The sequence below is a fragment of the Eschrichtius robustus genome, chromosome 15 (assembly GCF_028021215.1).
Source record: "Eschrichtius robustus isolate mEscRob2 chromosome 15, mEscRob2.pri, whole genome shotgun sequence".
In the NCBI taxonomy this organism is placed as follows: Eukaryota; Metazoa; Chordata; class Mammalia; order Artiodactyla; family Eschrichtiidae; genus Eschrichtius; species Eschrichtius robustus.
In genome coordinates, this window is record NC_090838.1 from 81,677,718 (window position 1) to 81,701,322 (window position 23,605).

The 23,605-nt window shown below is 41.4% G+C and overlaps 1 protein-coding gene across 7 annotated transcripts in view; it reads right to left on the reverse strand.

Moving 5' to 3' along the window:
* IMMT (inner membrane mitochondrial protein) overlaps positions 1-23,288 on the reverse strand; it is a 50,014-nt gene extending 26,726 nt beyond the window's left edge. For all 7 annotated transcript variants that reach the window (XM_068564377.1, XM_068564374.1, XM_068564376.1 and 4 more), the window contains exons 1-4: positions 23,124-23,288; positions 7,353-7,426; positions 6,270-6,459; positions 563-674 (exon numbers count right to left, since the gene is read on the reverse strand). In XM_068564377.1, the coding sequence (XP_068420478.1) occupies positions 563-674; positions 6,270-6,459; positions 7,353-7,426; positions 23,124-23,168 (421 nt within the window). In that variant the 5' untranslated portion in view covers positions 23,169-23,288. The remainder of the gene's footprint in view (positions 1-562; positions 675-6,269; positions 6,460-7,352; positions 7,427-23,123) is intronic.
* Positions 23,289-23,605: the final 317 nt, after the last annotated feature.

The following is a 23,605-nucleotide window of genomic DNA, read 5'->3' on the forward strand; positions in this document are numbered from 1 at the left end:
TAGATACTCAGTATTTACTGAGTGAAAGTCAGGTGATTTAATCAAGGACAGAAGTGAAAGGAGACACATAATAAATTCAAATGCATGCAGACCAGGTTAGGACTAGGAAGTGCTATAAGTTATTGTGGGATTACAATCATCAAGGGAAAAAAAAATCTGCAGATCAAAACTAGATCAAGACACTTCATCACTAAGAAAGAAGAGAGAAGAAAGAGTTGGTGAACAGGAAGAAAAAAGAGGTGTGGAAAGAGAACAAATCTTAAAATCTAAAGAGAGGGAAAGCTAGGAGTCAGAGAAAAGGAAAAAGTAACAGAAAAATAAGTGTGCTGCAGGCAAGACAATTCTTGTTACCATTACTTAGTAGCTGTTCACAATAAAGTCCAATTTCATATCCCACTCAACCCTTAAAATGAGAGCCAAGATGACAGGTGAGAATACTCCCTCCCCAAGGTGAGGGAAGAGTCCTTCATGGGGACGGGCCCCCCTCTTGACCATGGGTACAAATACATTAAAACAATTCATTTACCTATAATTTTAAAAGAATGATTCTAAATATAGGTACCTGTTGTTGAAGCTGAAGTGTCTCCCTTTTGTTTTTGGAGCTGTGAAGCAGGCTGTTTAGATTCTTCCATTGCCTCAGATACACTAGAGATTTTTAGTGGACCAGACTGAATCTTGGAAATGAAAAACATTTAACATTTCAGATATGATAGTGTTCTTAAAAACAGGCAGCACAAAGTATCTTGTATTATTTTAAAAGTCAAGTTTTTCAGGCTTTTAACATAAAGGTATCAACAATTTACAACAATGTATTTTATTTTTTAATTTCTTTTAAACTTCTTTATTGGAGTATAATTGCTTTACAATGTTGTGTTAGTTTTCGCTGTATAACAAAGTGAATCAGCTACAAATATACATATATCCCCATATCCCCTCCCTCTTGCGTCTCCCTCCCACCCTCCCTATCCCACCCCTCTAGGTGGTCACAAAGCACCGAGCTGATCTCCCTGTGCTATGCGGCTGCTTCCCACTAGCTATCTATTTTACATTTGGTAGTGTATATATGTCCATGCCACTCTCTCACTTCATCCCAGCTTACCCCTCCCCCTCCCCGTGTCCTCAAGTCCATTCTCTACGTCTGCGTCTTTATTCCTGTCCTGCCCCTAGGTTCATCAGAACCATTTTTTTTTTAAGATTCCATATACATGTGTTAGCATACGGTATTTGTTTCTCTCTTTCTGACTTACTTCACTCTGTATGACAGACTCTAGGTCCATCCACCTCACTACAAATAACTCAATTTCGTTTCTTTTTATGGCTGAGTAATATTCCATTGTATATATGTGCCAAAACAATGTATTTTATTAACCATAGTAAGAGAAGCCATCGTACTAGAAAAACGCAGTCCAAAAATGTCATTCCAAATGACTAGTCTATATTTTAATAGTAACAAAGACTTCTCTTAGGGCAACTAATAAAGTACATGATATATGACCTTCCCTTTAAACACCATTCCTTTTATATATACAACACTGAGAAGGCTATTTCCATTCGCATTCTAAATCCAGTTATGGTGTCTTCTAAATAAATTCAGTTAAAATCAAATTTGTTTTTAGAAGGCTCTGAGTAAAAATGAAAATTCATCTTTTTTCTCTTTAATCTCCAAGATTCCCGTACCTGCACACTAAGATATATGATCCAATTGTGAGTAATGCCTGTTTTTCTCTTTCTCAGTAACCACCTGCCTTAAGTTTAAGGCACCACTCATTAACAGGACTGCCAGGTGATGTGCCACAGAAAATTACTGAGTAACAGAAATATTTTCATTTACCACCTATGTTGTCCCCCTTTTTGCCAGAACTTGGCATTGGGACTCAGATATCCCTAAGATGACTACTCAAACATAATAGAAATTGTTCTGAATTTTGTCACTACCAGAAATCAGAAATATAGCCATTTTCTTACTATTAAAATTTTGTTATTTTTTAACTCATGAAATGCATGCTCACTATATAACAAGCAAAATAACATCAAGATACATCATTGTTTTAGTTTGCCCCTTCATTGCTCCTTCCAGCACTCTCAGGGAGCCACTGCTAATGCCCTGAAATTAATCCTTCCACCCATGAGCTCAGGTATATATACATATACAATTTTTCATTTCTTTAAACAAACTAAAATAGTTCATTTTATATTATACAAATTATCATGTAACCTGCTTTTTTTCATTTAACAACACATTATGTACACTCGCTTCCGGTCAAGAAACTCTTTTTAGTTGAATAATATCCTAATTTAATTGTATATCCTAATGGAGTGGCAAATCCCATAATTTGGTCAATTACTCCCCTACTTATGAACATTCAAGTTGTTTCCTGATTTTTGTTAAGCATTCTTGTCCACAGACAACTGAAAAGCACTAGAGTGTGATGTCTGCAGGATAGCTGCCAGAAGAGGGAGTGCTGGGTCAGAGGGCTTGTATATTTTTAAGATATTATCACTTTCACATAAGGTTCTGGCAACTCACACTCTCACAACAAATGTGTGTGTATGTGTTTGTGTATAAATATGATCTATTTCCAGACTCCGTTGTTCTGTTCCTCTAATTTCTATTCCTATGTCAAAACCTTATTGTTTTATGAAAGTAGGATTATAACAGTCAGTATCTGGAAAAGCAAGTGACCTCTGACCCCCTACCCCAACACTTTTTAAAAATGTCCTTGACTCGTCTTACACATTACTTATTCCTCCACATGAACTTTAAAATCATCTTGTCTGGTTCTTTACCCTCTGGAAAAATCAATTAGAATTCATATTAGATGTCTGTGTGTGTATTTATGTACACATACACACACATCATAAAAACATTATTTCTCTCAAATATATACATATTTAAGAGAGATTTGAGAGAAATGCATTTAAGAGAAATGACATTTTAATATTACATCCCATCCAGGAACATAACATTTGTCACCATTTAGACAGGTCTTATTCTATGTCCATCAAAAAGATTTTAGGTTTATCTTCTCTCAGTATTTACTGTCTATGCATAAATAACCATGTTGACACTAAAAGGGTTACCATGAAATAAAATGCATAGTTTCTAAAAGAAACAAGTTTGTAAGAACACACAACAGTATAGAGTGCTGAATAAATGGTACAAATTAAAAAATAAAAACACTGGGCTTCCCTGGTGGCGCAGTGGTTGAGAATCTGCCTGCCAATGCAGGGGACACAGGTTCGAGCCCTGGTCTGGGAAGATCCCACATGCCGCAGAGCAGCTGGGCCCGTGAGCCACAATTACTGAGCTTGTGCGTCTGGAGCCTGTGCTCCGCAACAAGAGAGGCCATGATAGTGAGAGGCCCGTGCATCGCGATGAAGAATGGCCCCCGCTTGCCACAACTAGAGAAAGCCCTCGCACAGAAACGAAGACCCAACAGAGCCACAAATAAATAAATAAATAAAGTCACAACCTTCCTCCCAACCCAGCCCTAAAAAAAAATAAAAAAATAAAAACATTAATTCCTATTGGAATTCAGCTGCGTAGTGAAGGATGCAGGCCTTGAAGAGAACACTGAAAGACAAAAGAAAGGAAGTCATTCTGAGTAGAAGACAGACATGAGAAGAGTTGTACAAATGGAAAGGATCACTCTTTAGTTCTCTAGTTTACCAAGGACCTTGGAACAATGCCTGGTACATAATAATCACTTGATTGACATTTGAGTAAATGAATGAATGAAAAGCACAAGGCATACTTGTAAGGTAAACAAGTATGAAACTAAGTATTTATGAGCAGGACCATACAGAGATAAGACTGGAAATGTAAATGAGAGCCAGAATGCCAAGGGTAATAAATATCAACCTAAGAACCAGCAAAAGCCATAAACGACAGAAATAAAGGAACCAATAGCCAGCTCCCAGGTTAACATTTAACCACTCCTGGCTTCACTTTCCTTATTCAGAACATGAGACAATCTCTCTTCTATCTTTAAAACAATAGGAATCAAAGTTCTTGATTAAGTGATATGATGAAAATATCATGAAAACATCACAGCACTTATTCTAAAAGATTCTCTGATACTGATATAAGGATGGCCTAGATCATGTTAGGAAGAGAGACTGGGGGGTTGGAGACTGGGAGGAAGTGGGAAAGGCTGTGTGTCAGGGGAGAGGAACAGGGCTAATTTAAATACAAAGTGATAAAGGTCAGAAATGAGATAAAGATGGTGGAAAGAAAAAGAATAAACATTAGAGATCTAACAAGATAGGACAGCTAGGACTTCCCTGGTGGCGGAGTGGTTGAGAACCCACCTGCCAATGCAGGGGACACGGGTTTGAGCCCTGGTCCGGGAAGATCCCACATGCCGCGGAGCAACTAAGCCCGTGCGCCACAACTACTGAGCCTGTGCTCTAGAGCCCGCGAGCCACAACTACTGAGCCCACACACCACAACTACTGAAGCCCGTGCACTCAGAGGCCGTGCTCCACAACAAGAGAAGCCCGCACCACAACGAAGAGTAGCCCCTCCTCGTCGCAAGTAGAGAAAGCCCACGCGCAGCTACGAAGACCCAATGCAGCCAAAAATAAATAAATAAAATAAATAAATAAATGAATTTTTAAAAAAAAGAAATGAATGACATTTAAAAAAAAAAAAAGATAGGATAGCTACAAAATATGGGCAGCTGTGAAGATGAATCCAAGAATTCTAACGGAGCTACCTGACAGCGTGGTACAATCTTTAATACATGAAAAGCAAATCAGGAAGAGTGCAAGTTTTGAGGCGGCGGAGTACAGACATGCAAAGTTCACAAGTGGCGATGTTCAGCAGGGTAGGGAAAGTGGAACAAGAAGAGGCCAAGGCTATTGAGAATGACACCTGAAGTCATGTCAAGGGAGAAAAGAACACTACCCTGAACTGTTCAGCCTGACTGTATGCTCCTGAAATTGCTTCCAGCTCTTTCTCCCAGGTCATGGAGCTTAAAATAGGCCCAGGACTTTAGAATGAAGTCATAGGATTCTGCTCCTTGACTACTGAAGCTGCAACACTACCTCCCTCAGCCCACGTAGACATTTTAAAGTTCAGACGGAAGAATAAATGATGTAGAAGACCAAGAACATGTTGAGTCATTTGGGGTGGAGGTGAGAGAAATCAGAGGGCACCTGCTTTTCCATATAGTAATTCTGTCATAGGATTGGTCTCGAGACCATGTTAGATACTGGAGAACAGACGTCTACTCAGTTTCTAAAAAAGAACTGGGGGCTTCCCTGGTGGCGCAGTGGTTAGGAATCCGCCTGCCAATGCAGGGGACACGGGTTCATGCCCCGGTCCAGGAAGATCCCACATGCCACGGAGCGGCTAGGCCCGTGAGCCACAACTACTGAGCCTGCACGTCTGGAGGCTGCGCGTCTGAAGCCTGTGCTCCGCAACGGGAGAGGCCACGACAGTGAGAGGCCTGCGCACCGCGATGAAGAGTGGCCCCCACTCACCGCAACTGGAGAAAGCCCTTGCACAGAAACGAAGACCCAACACAGCCAAAAATAAATAAATAAATAAATAAATTTATTTAAAAAAATAAAAAATAAAATGGCCCCATGGGGATGGATTTAAAAAAAAAAGAACTGGTCAGCCATGTCCAGCCTCACAGCATAAAGAAATATCCAATACCAAATCACCAAAAATTCATGCTCTCTTTTATACATTTTTTTCAAGCACCCGTTTGAAAGAAGAAATATGTTAAGATGTTTAAAAAAAAATTTGTAAGCCTAATGGGGTAAAAAAGGGTGAAACTGAAGAATATGCACAAACTTCCAAGAATACTAGAAGGTATTCCCGTCACAGAATCAGTATGCAGCTGAAAATTCTGTGGCTGTTTTGAGGTCTAAAAGGAGCCATTACTAACTATGACATGTGGGTCCTGTGTCATGGCCATTCTACATTTATGTTTTTAGTCTTCTAAGTCAGAGTTTGAGAGCTGCAATGCTGTAGGCTGACACAGAACCCCCTCCATCCACAGGGCAGCTGGGGTTACTTCTGCCCGAGCTGCCCCTTCCATTTAGCCTTGTGTGCCACATAATTATTTTCTATACCATGTGGACTAAATGAGAGCACTTATGGGACTCCAAAGGGATAAAAACCCAGCTCTACATAATATTACTTCAATTTTTAAAAAAATGAAAACATATACCCGGCAAACTATTTTCAAGATGAAAACAACCTGCTTTTCAAAGTATTCTCTAGGATAAACTGAAATTGTGCTTAGAATTCTTACCGGCTTCTTTGGCGATGGAACAGTATACGGTGGGGAACCAAGAACCATCTCAAAGAGTTTGTCTGAGTAAGGTATGGTTTTCTCTACATTTTTCCGGAAATGGGAATCCCATTTGGCGTACAGGATAGTGCCACCAATACCGCCACCAACAAACAAGATGCCAGCTCCGGCAATTTTGCTAGGAGACAACCTAAGTGAAAGAAATAGGAAACACATTTTTATTTTTTGGCTCTCCTAAACCTACTTCCCTAGACTAATGTAAGAGTCTCAAAGACCTCAAGCCTCTATTTCTCTATCACTGATTCAGATCACAGCAGCCCAGTTTATCACCACAGCTGCACATCACCTTTCCCTGATTTGTTTTTTAATATGTTCACAACAAAAAATAATATTTCTTTATGGATAATTTTTTAACAGTAATATCTAGGATAGGAAGAATGAAGCAATTTTCCCTTTAACACTTAAAACTTAGCATGTTCAGGGACTTCCCTGGCGGTCCAGTGGTTAAGAATCTGCCTCCCAATGCAGGGGGTGCAGGTTTGCTCCCTGGTCAGGGAGCTAAGATCCCACATGCCTCTGGGCCAAAAAACCAAAACATAAAACAGAAGCAGTATTGTAACAAATTCAATAGACTTTAAAAATGGTCCACATCAAAAAAAAAAACCTTGGCATGTTCACAATCATGAGGTTTCCTTTGAACCCAAAAAACAAGTATCACTAATTTTCAACAGTCCTCTCCCTTAAACATTTCCGTAAATACGATAAAACAAATGTCAAGTAGAACAAATACTTTTTAAGTTCCAACGTGCTGAGTTCTGGATGTAAATCTATTTGCCATAAAGGGGTGGGGGGGTCTACCTTGGATGCCATCCAGTCACCAAAGAACCAAAAGGAGCACCATAACAAATTTTCGCCTACAAATAAATAATGCTCCAAAGATATTACGGCAAAGCTCCAGTGTTTGTACCCCTTAAAAAAAAAGACTTTAAGCAGATGTTCTCATATCCAAAGAACGAACACACACACACGCCCCTCAGCATACAGTTAAAAGCCTATTTATTTACAAGGAGACATGCTACATACCGAGAACTGCCTGGAGTGGAGTATCTACGACATGGTCGCAATGGACGGAGTACAAACTTCCCACAAAGACAACTCTAGAAAAGAAGGAGAAAACACCACAACCAACAGAGTTATAAGAATCTGGGAGGACTTTAGGGTTGGGAACTCAGTAGTAGTACTTTTATTACAAATACAACCGTCTTCATTAAACAAAACTTTATTTTACTTTCAGAAACCAACTTACCATGAAACATATTTACAAACCCTTAAAAACAGTGATGCTTCCTGCGCCCCAAGGCTCACGTAAAACTACTTTTTTTAAAAAATTTATTTATTTATTTATTTATTTATTTTTGGCTGTGTTGGGTCTTCGTTTCTGTGCAAGGGCTTTCTCTAGTTGCAGCAAGCGGGGGCCACTCTTCATCGCGGTGCGCGGGCCTCTCACTGTCACGGCCTCTCTTGTTGCGGAGCACAGGCTCCAGACGCGCAGGCTCAGTAGTTGTGGCTCACGGGCCCAGTTGCTCCGCGGCATGTGGGATCTTCCCAGACCAGGGCTCGAACCCGTGTCCCCTGCATTGGCAGGCAGATTCTCAACCACTGCGCCACCAGGGAAGCCCAAACTACTTTTAAGATTTCAAAAAAAAAGGGACTATGAGACCATGATCAATTAGCATTTTTTTAAATTGAGGTATAGTTGATGTACGGTATAAGTTTCAGGTGTACAACACAGTGATTCACAATTTTTAAAGGTTATATTCTATTCATAGTTATTATAAAATACTGGCTATACTTCCTGTGTTGTACAATATATCCTTGTAGCTTATTTATTTTACAAATGGCAGTTTGTATCTCTTAATCCCCTACCCCTGTCTTGCCTCTCCCCACTTCCCTCTCCCCACTGATAAGCACTGATTTGTTCTCTGTATCTGTGAGTCTGTTTCTGTTATATTCACTAGTTTGTTGTGTATTTTTTAGATTCCACGTATAAGTGATATCATACAGTACTTGTCTTTGCCTAATTTATTTCACTTAGCATAATGCCCTCCAAGTCCATCCATGTTGCTCAAATGGCAAAATTTCATTCTTGTTTATGGCTGAGTAGTATTCCATTTTACACACACACACACACACACACACACACACACACACACACATCTTCTTCATCCGCTCATCTGTTGATGGACACTTAGGTTGCTTCCATCTCTTGGCTATTGTAAATACTGCTGCTATAACACTGGGGTGCCAATCAGCACTTTTAATGTTATGTATGCTAATTATTTCTTAGAGACAATTTGCCATGTTTTCTTTTTTATAAATTTATTTATTTTATTTATTTTTGGCCACATTGGGTCTTCGTTGCTGTGTGCAGGCTTTCTCTAGTTGCGGCGAGCGGGGGCTACTCTTCACTGTGGTGGCTTCTCTTGTTGTGGAGCACGGGCTCTAGGCACACGGGCTTCAGCAGTTGTGGCACGCAGGCTCTAGAGCGCAGGCTCAGTAGTGGTGGCACACGGGCTTAGCTGCTCTGCAGCATGTGGGATCTTCCCAGACCAGGGCTTGAACCCGTGTCCCCTGAGTTGGCAGGCAGGTTTTTAACCACTGCACCACCAGGGAAGCACCATGTTTTCTTAATTGGCAAGAAAAAACAAAACAAAGTATAAAATATCTATTTTCACTTTGTAAACGCAGACATCTGAAAAATCACCTACAGAGTCTAGCAAACAACACTGCACTATAAGATACATATGAATGCACTCAGGGCAGAGATCCAACCTTAGCTTAATCTACCCAGAAAACCAAGTTTCCCATCTCTACGATGATTATGTAGCTACTCAATTCCAACAGGCATTCATCTAAATCTAAAAGTTCATTTTGGTTTCTCCTAATGTGTAATTAGACTAAAAGTCAATAGTTTTAAGAAAAAAAACTAATTTTTACTAATGTCATAAATGTTCATGTAAATACTTATCTCCATATAAGTTGTCTACCTTTACACAAAAGCAAATGATCAAGACAATGCTGTGTGATTTGTTTTAATCAAAGTAAAGCACATAACATCAAATGTTTCTTAACAAAATGTAGATCCCTTAAATAAAACAAATAATTGGGCATCTAAATACTATTTGGGGAGGGTTTTGATAAACTTAAGGCCATTCATAGCTATCAATTTGAAATTTCAAACTTATTGTATCCAGAAATAAAATCTTTCTTTATACCAAGTAGGAAATCAAACAGCAGCAAGGGAAAAAAAATGCTTTCTCTAGGTTCCTTGATGAAACTGCATCTAAGGAATAACAGAAAAACACAAACTTCCTTTTAAAAGTATCTTAAATTTTAAGAAAATATATCACATGTCAGAGAGCACATGAAATTACTCTAGAATTATAGCTGCATTTACATTCTATTTGCCAAAGCCTAGAGGTAAACATCAAATTAACATATTAATACACTTGGGGGAGGAAAAACTGTATGTTTTACAATGTGTAAAGCAGCTATAATTGGTATTTTAAAAGTATTTCAATTAGTACCTTTAGTGTAGAATTCTCAACCGAAATTACAAGAAAAGGGTGTTTCCCTACTGTTCTATAAGACAAGTAGCATGAAATTTCAAACAGAATTGCATCTACTTTCATATATCAACAACTCCATTTTGTTCACTTAGGGATGAAATATTAGGAAACCATTAAAGTTGTGTTTTGTTTAAGAAAGCATTTTTTTACCTCAATGGGTATAAAAAGGTATTCAAGTCAAAAATTAAGGCACTGTTAACAATGGATAATTAGCTAATTGGAATGTCAAGCAGCAAACATAATAATGGATACTTGATTCTGTGTAATACAGAGCCAAATTCAACACTAGAGTTTGAGAACACCCTAATTCACAGCAATAAATATTTTTTAATCTGTTCCTTTATCCATCTTCTACTTTTACCTTGCCCCTCTTCCCTCCCTTTGACAGATATATTTGATGTGATTGTAAGTTTATAGTTCCTAGCATTAAGTAAATTTAAAATCTAAAATTCAAAATGTTTAGTTACATACAGAGTGAAGTCCCCCTCATACTTCTGTCTTCCAGCCACTTAGATTCCCTCTCCATAGGCAACCAATGCTAATGTTTCTTATATATTCAGATATTTTGTGACGGAGAATTCCGGGCACGCCTCCTTTACACAAACGAAACCATAACATACACCCAGTCCTGTACTAAAGTTCCCTCAACAATATACACTTGAGCTCATTCTATATCAGCACATGAAAATCTTCCTACTGGATCTGAGTGATTCCGTACTCCACTGTATGGTTGGTTGCACGGCTGTTAGCATAACTGATGCCATCTTAGGCCCACATAGTTCCTCCTGTCCTTCCACAGACCCTGCCCAGGATGGTACTGTGTGGTAAATCGCTACTCTGTCATCAAAGGCTTTGTACTTAATAGATATTGTTTAATAATCATTAGGACCAGGGGGCCTCTATGCTCTGTTAGTCCCCAAACATTGAAGACCTTTGCTGATGTATTCCCCTACCCATGAGACCAGTTACCCACTCAATCATCTTGACTTAGGAATGCACGTCCTGTTCCCAAGCACGTACCCCTGTACTCTAGGTTAACTATAAAATCGTCCCAATAGCCCCTCAGACATGCGGAGTGCAGTTGTGAACGCTTCCGGATCACTGTCTGCCGGATCCCATCCTGTAAGTTGCCTTATAATAAACTGATCTGTTGATTATGTGGAGCTGCCTGCCTTGTGTTTTGGTCTCAAGACGCTCTCAGTTCGGTGGGTACATTTCATTCCCTCTGGCCTCCAACAGTTGTCACTTAATATATTTAACCAGCCTCTTTTTGATGGTGACTGAGGTTTTGTTTAAATTTTTATTATAATAAACAATGAGAAACATACATCATTTGGGGTCAATTCCTAAAAGTATTCCTAAAAGTAACACCTGAAACGTTGGTAAATATTGCCCTATTAGGGGCGTCCCTGGTGACGCAGTGGTTAAGAGTCCGCCTGCCAGTGCAGGGGACGCGGGTTCCCACAGCCTCTCCAACAGCCTTGCAGTGCAGTTTTAACCACAGTTTCCTCTGTTATGACTGTGCATCTTTTAATATATTTATGATCTGTTTTATTTCCTCTTGTATGAACTATCAGAGTATCCTTTGACCACTTTTAAATAAGATTGATCATCTTCATGTTCTAAGTGTTCTTTACATATGAAGAAAAATTAGCCATGTCCCTGCTACTTGCAAATGGTTTTATCCAGTTTGTGATACTTTTATAGCCAAAAGTGTCCATCTTTTATGACTTCCAGGTTTTCTCCTATTCTTAGAAAGCCACCCTCCGATGATAAAATAAGTCTTCCATGGTTTTACTCTCATGGTTTCATCTTCTTTATATTTAAATCTTTGAATCCAGTGTAAAGTATACGGCATGGATTCAACTTTATTTTTTCCTAAATGTCTATTCAGTGGTCCCTAAATCATAGACTGAATAATCCATTTTTTTTCCCCAAAAATTTGAAATGCCACCTTAAAATATACTCAATTCCTTGATGCATTTAGATTTCCTAATTTGTTCCACTGTTCCACCTATTCACACACTTCTCTTCAGAGACTAACACCACAATGTTTTAACTACTGCATCTTAGAATTAGGTTTTAACCTGGTACAGCTAGTCCTCTCTTCTAGTACTATTCTTTTTCAGAATTTTTCTGGATATTCTTGTTTTTGTTTTTGTTTTTGAAAGCTGAGCTTTCAATTAAACAACTGTAATATGCACCCTGATTTAAGAAGGGATAAAATGTGAAAAAATTCATCTTTTATGACCAAAAAATAGTAGCAATAAAAGGTCTCACACTTGGGACTTGCCTGGTGGTGCAGTGGTTAAGAATCCGCCTGCCAATGCAGGGGACATGGGTTTGATCCCTGGTCCAGAAAGATCCCACATGCTGCGGAACAACTAAGCCCGTGTGCCACAACTACTGAGCCTGCGCTCTAGAGCCCGCGAGCCACAACTACTGAGTCCACGCGCTGCAACTACTGAAGCCCACACACCTAGAGCCCATGCTCCGCAACAAGAGAAGCCACCGCAATGAGAAGCCTGCGCACCACAACAAAGAGTAGCCTCCGCTCGCCGCAACTAGAGAAAGCCCACGCACAGCAATGAAGACCCAACGCAGCCTAAAAATTAATTTAAAAGAAGTTTCATACTTCTGTACAAAAAAAAGAAAATTGATTGTATCCTGACGCAAATAAATAGATTTTTATCTGAAATAGTGGCTCCTGGTTTAAAAAATTTAAGTATCCTGTTCATTAGGCTACCGTCATAGTCTATGTTGCATTTCATATTCCAAACAGAGCTTTAAGAGTCAGGAAATTTAAGTTTTCTACGGTTTTATCACCCAAGTATGAATCCCTAGATACAAAGTTTAGTCTTGCCTATTAAAAAAATATGGATATCTTCTAAGTCTATTAATCCATAGGTCTTTTACTCTATAGGTGTTCCCTCCAGTAATCATTCAGTTGAAGAAATCTGCTTGTTCAACCTGCAGAATTTTCCACAGACTGGATTTTGTTCAAGGTGCAATTTAACACGTTCCTGTCCTCTGTATTTCCTGCAAGCTGGAGCTGGAACCAGACACTTGATCAGACTCAGGTTTAGTCTCTTTGGCAAGACTTTAGGGGGTGGTGTTTTCTTTCATTGGGAGGCACACAACGTCTGCTTGCCTCTCTTTTAGTGCTGTTATCAATTGTGCTTATGTACAATGTCTAGATCCATTAATTTATTGGAAGTTGCAAAAAGTGGTCTCTAATTCTATTTTTCATTTATAATTTGACGTATTTTATAAAGAGATGCTTCCCCTCATCTACAATTTGATTACTCAATAGTACAGTTCATATAGGAAAGGCAGGATAAATGGTTGATTCTTCTTATCCTTTTATCCAGTTATCCTGTGATGATGAACAATTGTGCGGTTTTTTGGTTTTCATTTATTAATTGTGACAGATTGTATTTTCCAAAAACTGCCATATTTCACATCTCACATGCTTTTCTAGAACCTTGCCACTTCCCCAGAACCTTGCAAGCTCGTGAGACCCCAAGAACCTCCTAATGGAACCTCCTTAGAAATGAAAGATATTTACTTATATGTTATTTCCTTATAAGTATATATAATACAATATAATTTTTATCTGTATAATAATAAATATTATTTACCGTAAAAGAATAAATAAAGCCTAGGTTTGAGGTGATCTGTTTTACAGCTATAACCAAACAAATGCTTGTACCTGGAAATAGGGTGCTACTATAAAACATAAGGCACGTGTTAATGACTTTGGGACTGGGGGGTGGGGAGTGAAAGTTGGAAGGGCCTTGAGGAGACTGTCAGCAGAAGCCTAATGGCCTTCACAGAAGCTGTTTTGGTGAGGGCTTAAGAAAAGTGAGAAAAATATTTTTGGGACCCGGAGGAAAGAGGGATCTTTGTATGTAGTGACAGAAGTTTATCAAAATCGTCACCCCCGTGGTAAGACATGGAAAATAGAAAATTAGGTATAGCTATACCTAATGAACTGATGGATTTAGCTAAAGAGAGTACTAAGCAGAACGTTCACAAGTGCCAACTGCTTCCTTTTAGCAGAGTATGATAAGGATAGAGCCAGGCTTCTGAAACACACACAAACCAAAAAAAACTGTTCAGCTTTCAAGCAAAATTTGAAGGAAATATAAAGGAGCCAGTACTTGGTGGGTTAAAAAATAAGACTGTTTCTCATTCTCAGCCTCTCCAGTTAGCAACGATCCTTTAAGACCTCAGAAAGATCTCAGGAGGTGCTCCTCACAGAACTTTTTATACTGAGAAAAGGCCCATTAAGGATCTTAAGAGTATGCATCCCATATTCTTTTTATTAAACAACAGGGCAACTGAAAATCTTAGGGGTTTGAGACCACAGCAGCCTCACAGCGAGCCCAGAATTGGAGAAGAGCTTATTCTGATCAGATTTGTGGGTGTGGCTTTTGTCTAATGGAGAAAACCCCAGTAAGACCCACAAGAAACCCACAAAGTCCTTAAGATGAAAAAAAAACAGGCCGGCCTGGATTTAAAGGTGAAAAGAGTATAAAACAAATAGAGGTTTTTGGACTCTAGAACTTCTACAGACAGAAAGCAGTCTGAGAAAACGATTCAGCTGCCAACAGGCGACATATCTGGAAAAGGAAGGATGGGGCTTCCCTGGTGGTGCAGTGGTTAAGAATCCGCCTGCCAATGCAGGAGACATGGGCTCGAGCCCTGGTCCGGGAAGATCCCACATGCCGTGGAGCAACTAAGCCCGTGCACCACAACTACTGAGCCCGCGAGCCACAACTACTGAGCCCGTGCACCTAGAGCCCGTGCTCCGCAACAAGAGAAGCCACCACAATGAGAAGCCCGCGCACCATAATGAAGAGTAGCCCCTGCTCGCAGCAACTAGAGAAAGTCCACACGCAGCAACCAAGACCCAACGCAGCCAAAAATAAATAAATAAATTAATTAAATAATTAAAAAAAGAAAAGGAAGGATGATTCAAAGGGTGAAATCTGAAGCCCAGAGGGTAGAACCAAGAGCTATGGAGGGGGACTTCCCTGGCGGTCCAGTGGTTAATACTCCGCGCTTCCACGGCAGGGGGCTCGGGTTTGGGGAACTAAGATCCCGCATGCTGCGCAGTGCAGCCAAAAAAAAAAAAGAGCTATGGAGAAACATTCCCAAGCAAGAGGACTCAGTCCTAATTAAGCAAGCAGCAACATGTGCCAGTTGGATTTGACATCTGTTGTGAACGGTGACTGCTGTGTGCCTCTTTGGATGGGAGTGTCACGCTGTACTGTGTGTAGGGTATATGGGGAACAGATAACTTGTCTCTTTAGTTCACAGGTCTTTAGACTGAAAGGAAAGGCACTTAAGGAACTGTACCCAACAGACCACATTCAAGATGTCTTACCTGCAAAGGGATCTGATTTGACAGCAAGATCCTGGTCCGTTAGTCTAAGCCTGATGCTGTGATGGGATGAGGTTCTGGAGGGTTATGAGGAAGGCTGTGAATGTATTCACATGTGGGAGGAATGCAAGTTGTTGTGGCTACAAGGCAGACTGTATTGTCCAAAACTGACTACAACAATATTTCCTGTAACACATGCTCTTCCAGAAACTTGCTACTCCTCCAGCAAACTGAGCCCTTCCCTGGAACCAGGGCACGCCTTAGTTACTAGTTTACTAATAGAGGGCAGTGAAAGTGAGGCCCTGTGACTTCTGAGACCAGGACATAAAGGGGATACAGCTTCTGCCTGGCTCTGCCTCTCGCCACACTTGCTCTTGGAACACAGCCGCCAAACTGGGAGGAAACCCAGACACACATGTAGGTGTTCCAGCCAACAGCCCCAGCTGAGGTCTCAGCTGCAGCCAGTATCAACTGCCAGACACCGGGAGTGAGGAAGCCTTTGAGATGACTCCAGCCCCAGCCATGGCCTGACTAAAACCTCACGAGGGACACAAAATGCCCAGCTGAGGCCAGGAAACCCCCAGAACTGAGGGAGGCAGTAAATAAATCTTTTACCCCAAGCTCAAGGTGCCTTAGCAAACTAAAACAAGATCTTTATCAATTCATGGATTTAAACACTTTAGATGAACTTAAACCAGTTGCAACTGTTATCCTTTTGAAAACTCAAATTGTCCCATTTTTGGCTAATGGATGCTACTTCAAGTTTATTATATATTATTTTATATTACTTTAATTATATATATATATGTGAGTCTAGCTCTGTATATATCAGGCCATCTGCAACTGCCTGGTGTTAAGTGTTTTGTTTTTTTCTCTGTGTGGTAAAATTGGCTTATAAAATTCACTTTAAATTTTAAAGTGTACATTTCAGTGGCATTTAGTACATCCACAATGCTGTACAACCATCACCACTACCTAGTTCCAGAACAGTTTCATCACTCCAAAAGTAAATTCCTGTACCAACTAAGCAGTCTCCCCATTTTCCCTTCTCCCCAGCTGCTGGCAGCCACTATCTACTTTCTGGCTCTACATTGGCAGGTGGATTCTTAACCACCGCACCACCAGGGAAGCCCCAAATCATTTTTTAATTTTGTGAAATCCAATTTATCTTGTGTCTTTTGGTGTCACGTGTAAGAAACCACTGACAAATCCAAGGTCTACCTTCAGAACTCTCTTTCTTAAGCACCAAACTAAACTCTCTATTTATATAAACTAAACGTCCTAACTTTAACACACAAAATATTGGACACTTCTTAGTTCTGGAATACCTTTTTATTAATAATAACCAACAATGTAGAAAAGACAATACTGTTTCAAAACAATTTGCCTTGACACATAGCCTTGTAATAAATGTTATAAGGTTAGCATTGCTGCTTCCAACCTATAGAAACATGATTTTAACAAACCCCAAAAAAGCAAGTTAAAACACACAATTCCCATGTAATGTTCTTTTTTTTTTTTAAACAACAGCTCCTGTTTATTTTATTTTTTTTTTAATTTTTTTTTTTTAAGTATTTTATTTATTTATTTATTTGGGCCCCGTCTTAGTTGCGGCAGGCAGGCTCCTTAGTTGCAGCATGCGAACTCTTAGGTGCAGCATGCATGTGGGATCTAGTTCCCTGACCAGGGATCGAACTCCGGCCCCCTGCCTTGGGAGCGTGGAGTCTTAATCACTGTGCCACCAGGGAAGTCCCTGTTTATTTTATTTTATTTTTATTTATTTATTTTATTTATGGCTGTGTTCGGTCTTCGTTTCTGTGCGAGGGCTTTCTCTAGTTGCGGCAAGCGGGGGCCACTCTTCGTCGCGGTGCGCGGGCCTCTCACTATCGTGGCCTCTCTTGGTGCGGAGCACAGGCTCCAGACGCGCAGGCTCAGCAATTGTGGCTCACAGGCCTAGTCGCTCCGCGGCATGTGGGATGCTCCCAGACCAGGGCTCGAACCCGTGTCCCCTGCATTGGCAGGCAGATTCTCAACCACTGCGCCACCAGGGAAGCCCTGTAATGTTCTTGCGAAGACCACTTATTCCTTAGCTCTTCCAAATTAAAGTGAACATATGAAAAGGAACCACAATCCTGGAAACAGAGACTAGAATACAAGTCCCCACATATGAACCCTATCTGGAGGTTGCAGGTTTCCCTTCTAGATGTGGTTTGCTGTAAATGACATTTTGGTTTTGAGATTTGTCATAAGGATTCCTCCCACACAAACAAACAAAAGGTATCCAGAAGTTAATGGCAAGTTCTACATTTGAATTACAGATTAATATCCAACAACTCTTTCTATAGTTGACTAAAAATATTTTATAGGAATCATGCATTAAGGTTAAAAATATATCACATACACAAATCCAATTAAGTTTGGCATGAAAGCAGTATTATTTTCCAGTAAAAACATATTCTATATCTAGGAGAAAAAGTGCTCTTCAGTTATGACAAGGAAATAGCAGATATTCATCGGTATGGCAAAAGCAGGCAGGTGATATTTCTCTAGTTTTCTCTGCATATATGTGTGAAAATATATATTACCTATATACTCTCAATCTTGTGTTCTAAGTTACGATGTAAAATGTATTTCAAAATGGTCTGAAAGCAACTGGTCCAGAGAAATGAAAATGAAGAATAATATAAAAGGATTCTGGACTTCCCTGGTGGCGCAGTGGTTAAGAATCTGCCTGCCAATGCAGGAGATATGGGTTCGAGCCCTGGCCGGAAGATCCCACATGCCGCAGAGTAATTAAGCCCCCGAGCCACAACTACTGAGCCCACGTGCCACAAATACTGAAGCCCAAGCAGCTAGAGCCTGTGCTCCATAAGAAGAGAAGCCACCGCAATGACAAGCCCACACACCGCAATGAAGAGTAGCCCCCGCTCGCCACAACTAGAGAAAAGCCCGTGCACAGCAATGAAGACCCAACACAGCCAAAAATAAAAACAAATAAATAAATTTATTAAAAAAAAAAAAAGGATTCTAATATGCATAGAAGCAAACAGGCTGCATCATATACTAAACTACTTTCTACCACATGTGCCTCACTACCTACATCTATTATTGAGTAACAGTGTTTTATAACCCTAATGAAAAGAAAGAATTCCGGAAGATGATAGCTAAAAATGTCCACACACAAGTTCAGTCCTAAACTAGCCCTGCTATCAAACTTGGTCTTAGTTAAATAAGCTAGCTTAGTCAACCCTCAAAAATAATGTTTCTTTCTCTTTTTCAAAATTATAAGCAGATAAGATCAATGCACATGCAGATGACCACTCCCAAATTTGTAGTCTGGGAGAGGGCCAGCTAGGCTGAAAGCCCAGGTCCTCCAAACCCAATGCCCACCTCAAAAAAGGTTGGGCCTGGCCATGCAGTCCTGGGACTAAAACAAGACAGATGGTGTTAGGTCTGGGAAGTAAAGTGAGGAAGAACCAGAGCTCTGAAGCTCATTTCTGGGAAAGAAAGAAAGAGCAATTCATTTCTGCTGAATACCCACATGTAAGGAATTTAAGGATGATTAAGCCCAGACACGAGGATAAGCTAGATGCCAGCCGTGATGGTAAATTGTATATGTCAACTTGGAGGGTGTTTTTGGATGAAATTAACATTTGAATCAATGAACTATGAATAAAGCAGGTTGCCTTCCGTGAATCAATGAACTATGAATAAAGCAGGTTGCCTTCCGTAATGTGGGTGGGCCTCATCCAGTCAATGGAAAACCGGAATAGAACAAAAAGACCAGTCTCCCCAAGCCAAGAGGGAATTCTCCGGCAGACTGCCTTCAGACTGGAACTGCACCATCAGCTATCCTGGGTCTCCAATTTGCCAGCCTTCAGACTGAAAAAGCACCACAAGCTCCTCTGGGTCTGTGCGTATCAAGCCTGCCAGCCTCCACTGCGGACGCTGGACCTGCCAGCCTCCACAACTGCATGGGCCAATTCCTTATAGTAAATCTTTCTATCTACTTGCACACCCTATTGGTTCTGTTTCTCTGGAGGTTCTAAAACCAATGGAGGTTTAAGTTTAAGGGAGGTCACATCCACTTACAGAAATTAAGAAAAATTCACAGAACACATTTATTCTTTCATTCAAACATGCCACAAATGAGACATGTTTATTTACTGAGCATCTATTAGGAGCTAGGGACGATTGTGAGTACTATGGATACAGTCCCTTTGAGGAGCTTCCATTTTAATGTGGAAAATACACAATAAATACACAGTATGTCAGGTGGTGGTAGGAGCTACAAAGTACAACCAAGTAGGGTAAGGGTAAGTTCAGAGTGATGCAAAGGAGAGAGTGGTCAGAGGTCTGTTTTGGATAGGGAAGGCCTCTCTGAAGGGAAGGTGATAGCTGAGAAAATATCTGAAGGGAGTGAGCTAAGCAAAGATGTATGGGAGGACTTCAGGGTAAACAGCAAATGAAAAGGCAGTGAGAAGAAGAGAATGAGGCCGAGTAGAAAAATAAGATATGCAAAGAGCCAGATCATGAAGGGCCCAGTGGGCACGGTAAAGAGTTTAGATTTTACTCTGATGAGACAGGATGTCACGGGAGGGCATGACATGGTCTGTATGCTTTTTTAAAGGCCGTTGTTAACAACTAGGTGAAGAACTGACTCTAGGAGGGCAACAGTAAAAGCCAGAAGACATTTAAGAAGATGGTGTGATGGAGTGGAAAGGATTTTGACAAAATCAAACAAGAATTTAGAAATTTGAGTACAAAGTTCAAAAGCGGAGGCTAGACAATCATCTGCTTAGGGATTAAAATTCTGAGAATTGATGTAATCCCAGTAAGAGAGCATATAAAGAGATGGGACAGTATCACTACATGCCTCTTAGAATGGCCAAAATCCCCAACACTGACCACAACCAAATGCTGGTGAGGATGTGGAGCAACAAGAACTCTCATTCACTGCTGCTGGGAATGCAAAATAGTCCAGCCATTTTGGAAGACAGACTGGCAGTTTCTTACAAAACAAAACATATTCTCACCATATGATCCAGCATACGTGCTCCCTGGTATTTACACAAAGGAGCTGAAAATGTATGTCCACGTAAAAACCTGCACTGAAAAGTTTACTGCATCTTTATTCTTAACTGCCAAACCTTGGAGGCAACCAAGATGTCCTTCCATAGGTGAATGGATAAATAAACTGTGGTAGCCAGACAATGGAATATTATTCAGCACTAAAAAGAAATGAACCATCAAGCCATGAAAAGACACGGAGGAACCTTAAATGTACTACGAAGTGAAAGAAACCAATCTGAAAAGGCTACATTCTGTATGATTCCATCTATATGACATTTGAAAAAAGCAAAACTATGGAGACAGTAAAGAGATTGGTGGTTGCCAGGAGGTGGGGGTAGGCAAGTGATGAACAGGTGGAGCACAGAGGATTTCTAGGACAGTGAAAATACTCTATATGATACTATAATGATGGATACATATCATCATACATGTGTCTTAATCCACAGAATGTACAACATCAAAAGTGAACGCTAGTGTCAACAATGGATGTTGGGTGATTATGATATGTCAATGTAGGTTCATCAATTGTAACAAATGTAACACTCCGGTGGCAGATCTTAATACAGGGGGAGGCTATGCATCCCTCAGGCACAGGGTATATGGGGAATGCCCTCCAGTTTGCTGGAAATGTCTTAAATGAAAAGAGAAAAATGTCTTAAATGAGAAGAGAAAGGGGGAGAGGGGGAAAGTTCATTGGGGTACTAGAGTTCCTAGAGGTACAAGAAGTCGACTCAACAAAGGAAAATAAAAGAGATGAAGGGTAAAATGGGACCCAAGATACTACATGAGAAGAGCAAAAAGAGCTTCACAAAGCAACAGGAGCAAATACTATAGAATGAAGAGGAGATAAGAAGAATAAGCCAATGAATTTTTCAAGATAGCAGTTTTAGGAAGGTAAGAAATCTTGGTTGCAGGCTAGAAAAGCCTGCTCATATTTTAGTATGAAGTTTTAACCAGTTTTCTCCTAATTTCCTAATTGGGATCCCATTAAGTGGAAAATATTTTGATAAAGGCAAGGAAGGAAAAAGTAATTTTGGACTTCAGGGCAGACAGAGACAGATCAGTGACAACCATGATGTAACAAGACTGGGCCTGAAAGGAGGGCTCCAAAAACATACCTCACCAGTTCTGCCCTGAAAGGCAGTTCTGCTTCCTCCAACCTCCTAGCCCCACTTGGGCACTATGATAGGCCAGATTCTAAGACGGCTCCCATGATCTCTGCCCCCTGAGGTTAAGCCCATGATTAGAGTTGCATACCAAAAGGGATTTTGCAGATGTAATTAGGTTTCTAATCAGTTGACTTGAACTAATCAAAAGGGAGTTACCCAGGTGGGCCTGGCCTAATCACATAAGCCGTTTAAATCTGGGTCTGGAGATCAGAAACAGGGAAGTTAAGAGATTTTGAAGTCTGAGAGACAAGCTCCTGGTAGCCTGCAAGAAAGTAAACATTTGTGTTACAAACTGCCTCTGAGGACCTTGCGGGAAGGGAAGGAACTTCAGGCAGCCCCCAGGAGGGGTGAGGTGAGAGCTAGCAAGAAAACAGGGACTTCAGCCCTACAGCTGCAAGGGACTGAATTCTGCCAACAAACTGAAGGAGCTTAGAAGAGGAGCTCCAAATGAGAACCACAGCAGGGAAAACACTTTGCATCCTTGTGTGACAGCGAGCAGAGAACCCCGACCATTCATGTCCAGAAACAGTAAGATAATAAATGTGTTGTTTTAAGCTACTCAATCTGTGGCACCTGTTATATAGCAATAGAAAACTAACACTACCCTGCACTTTCCTACAGAAGAGGCTGCTTCTCCTACGCTGGAAACGAAAGGGGAGATAAGCAAACTTGAAAAAAAAAAAGCTTGACTTTTATTTCTAACTCACTGTGTCCAGGGATTTTGCTCAATTGCTTGAGTCACAGTACCTGTTTTGCAAATACCACATCTTGCCAAAATACCAATTTTCTTTCAATTGTGAGCAATGGGAATAGGTTTCCTTTTTTAATTTCAGAAAATTACTTTGATAATTATGCAGAAATAAAAATAACTGGGTGTCTGGGCTCCTTGAATGTCTGCCAAAGTTGTCCCAGCACCTAGAGACACAGATCCTCAGGCTAATCTCAGAAATGAGCACAAGGTCATGACGCCTAACCTTCCTCGAGTACCAGGTGTTCAAGCTCCATAAATTACAATCTTTCATTTTTGTTCAGAGTAAGAATAGCTCAAGAGGTGTTCTCCGCTACGAAAAGAAAGGCAGCCCCTCCTGATTAATTACAACCTCGACCCCCTAAAACGCGGACTCTAGCAGTCCAGGTACCTGCTTATTAAGATGCAACAAGCCAAGGCTATGCATGTCCTGCTGGGAACTGCAGTTTTCCCCCGTCGACCTTCAACCACTGGCTGCGCGAAACCTATCAAGCGCCCAACCGGCGACCCGGGCGCCAGCAGCCTCAATTGGTCCTAGACTGGGGCAGCGCGGGGCTGATTGGATGGCATGTCCCCGAAGCCGTGCCTCCCGTCCTACGCCCGCCTCCCCGCCACCTTCTCTTCTCCACGCCCCATCCCTATTCAGCAATAACCCTCAAGTCATCCCCGTCCACCGAACTCCCGAATTAGCTGCCTCAAGGGCTCACCCGGGACTCTCGCGATAAGGGCGGCCCTGAGACACGCCTCTGTCCCCGGGCCTAGGCAGAGCCAAAGCCTCCCTTATTTTCCGCCGGTTGCCGGGAGTCAGTTTCACCACGCGCTCTCTCCCGGCGCCCGCGTCCTCACCTGGGCGGTGGAGGTCACGCCGGATAACTGACAGGCTCGCAGCATCTCTGCGGGGCTGACCGCGCTGCAGGTGTAAGTGGGACCTAGGGCGGCGGCGCAAATAGGGTAGACCTTGCGTCCGTGCGTGCTTGCGTCCGTGCCGCCTCTCCGCGCCGGGCGTACCGGAAGGGCAGCCAACGCCACTGCGCACGCGCAGCCCCCTCTCGCCCTTGTCCAGGCCGCTGGGAGAGGGTGGGCCCTGCTTAGGCGGAAAGGGCGATTTCTCCTTCCGGGTCGCGCTCGGGGTTCTTGGCTTTAACCCCAAGCTCGGGTTACTCGGTGAATGAGATGGGTAGCAGTGCGTGTGAAACTCGGGCTCTGGTCCGCGCGGAAACCGGGCAGGTGTGACTCCGGAGAATTAAAGCAAGAAAGCATCTCAGTGGGTCTCAAAGTGTGGTATGGGACCCCTGGTGAGCCTGAGCCCCTTTCAGAGGGTCCATAAA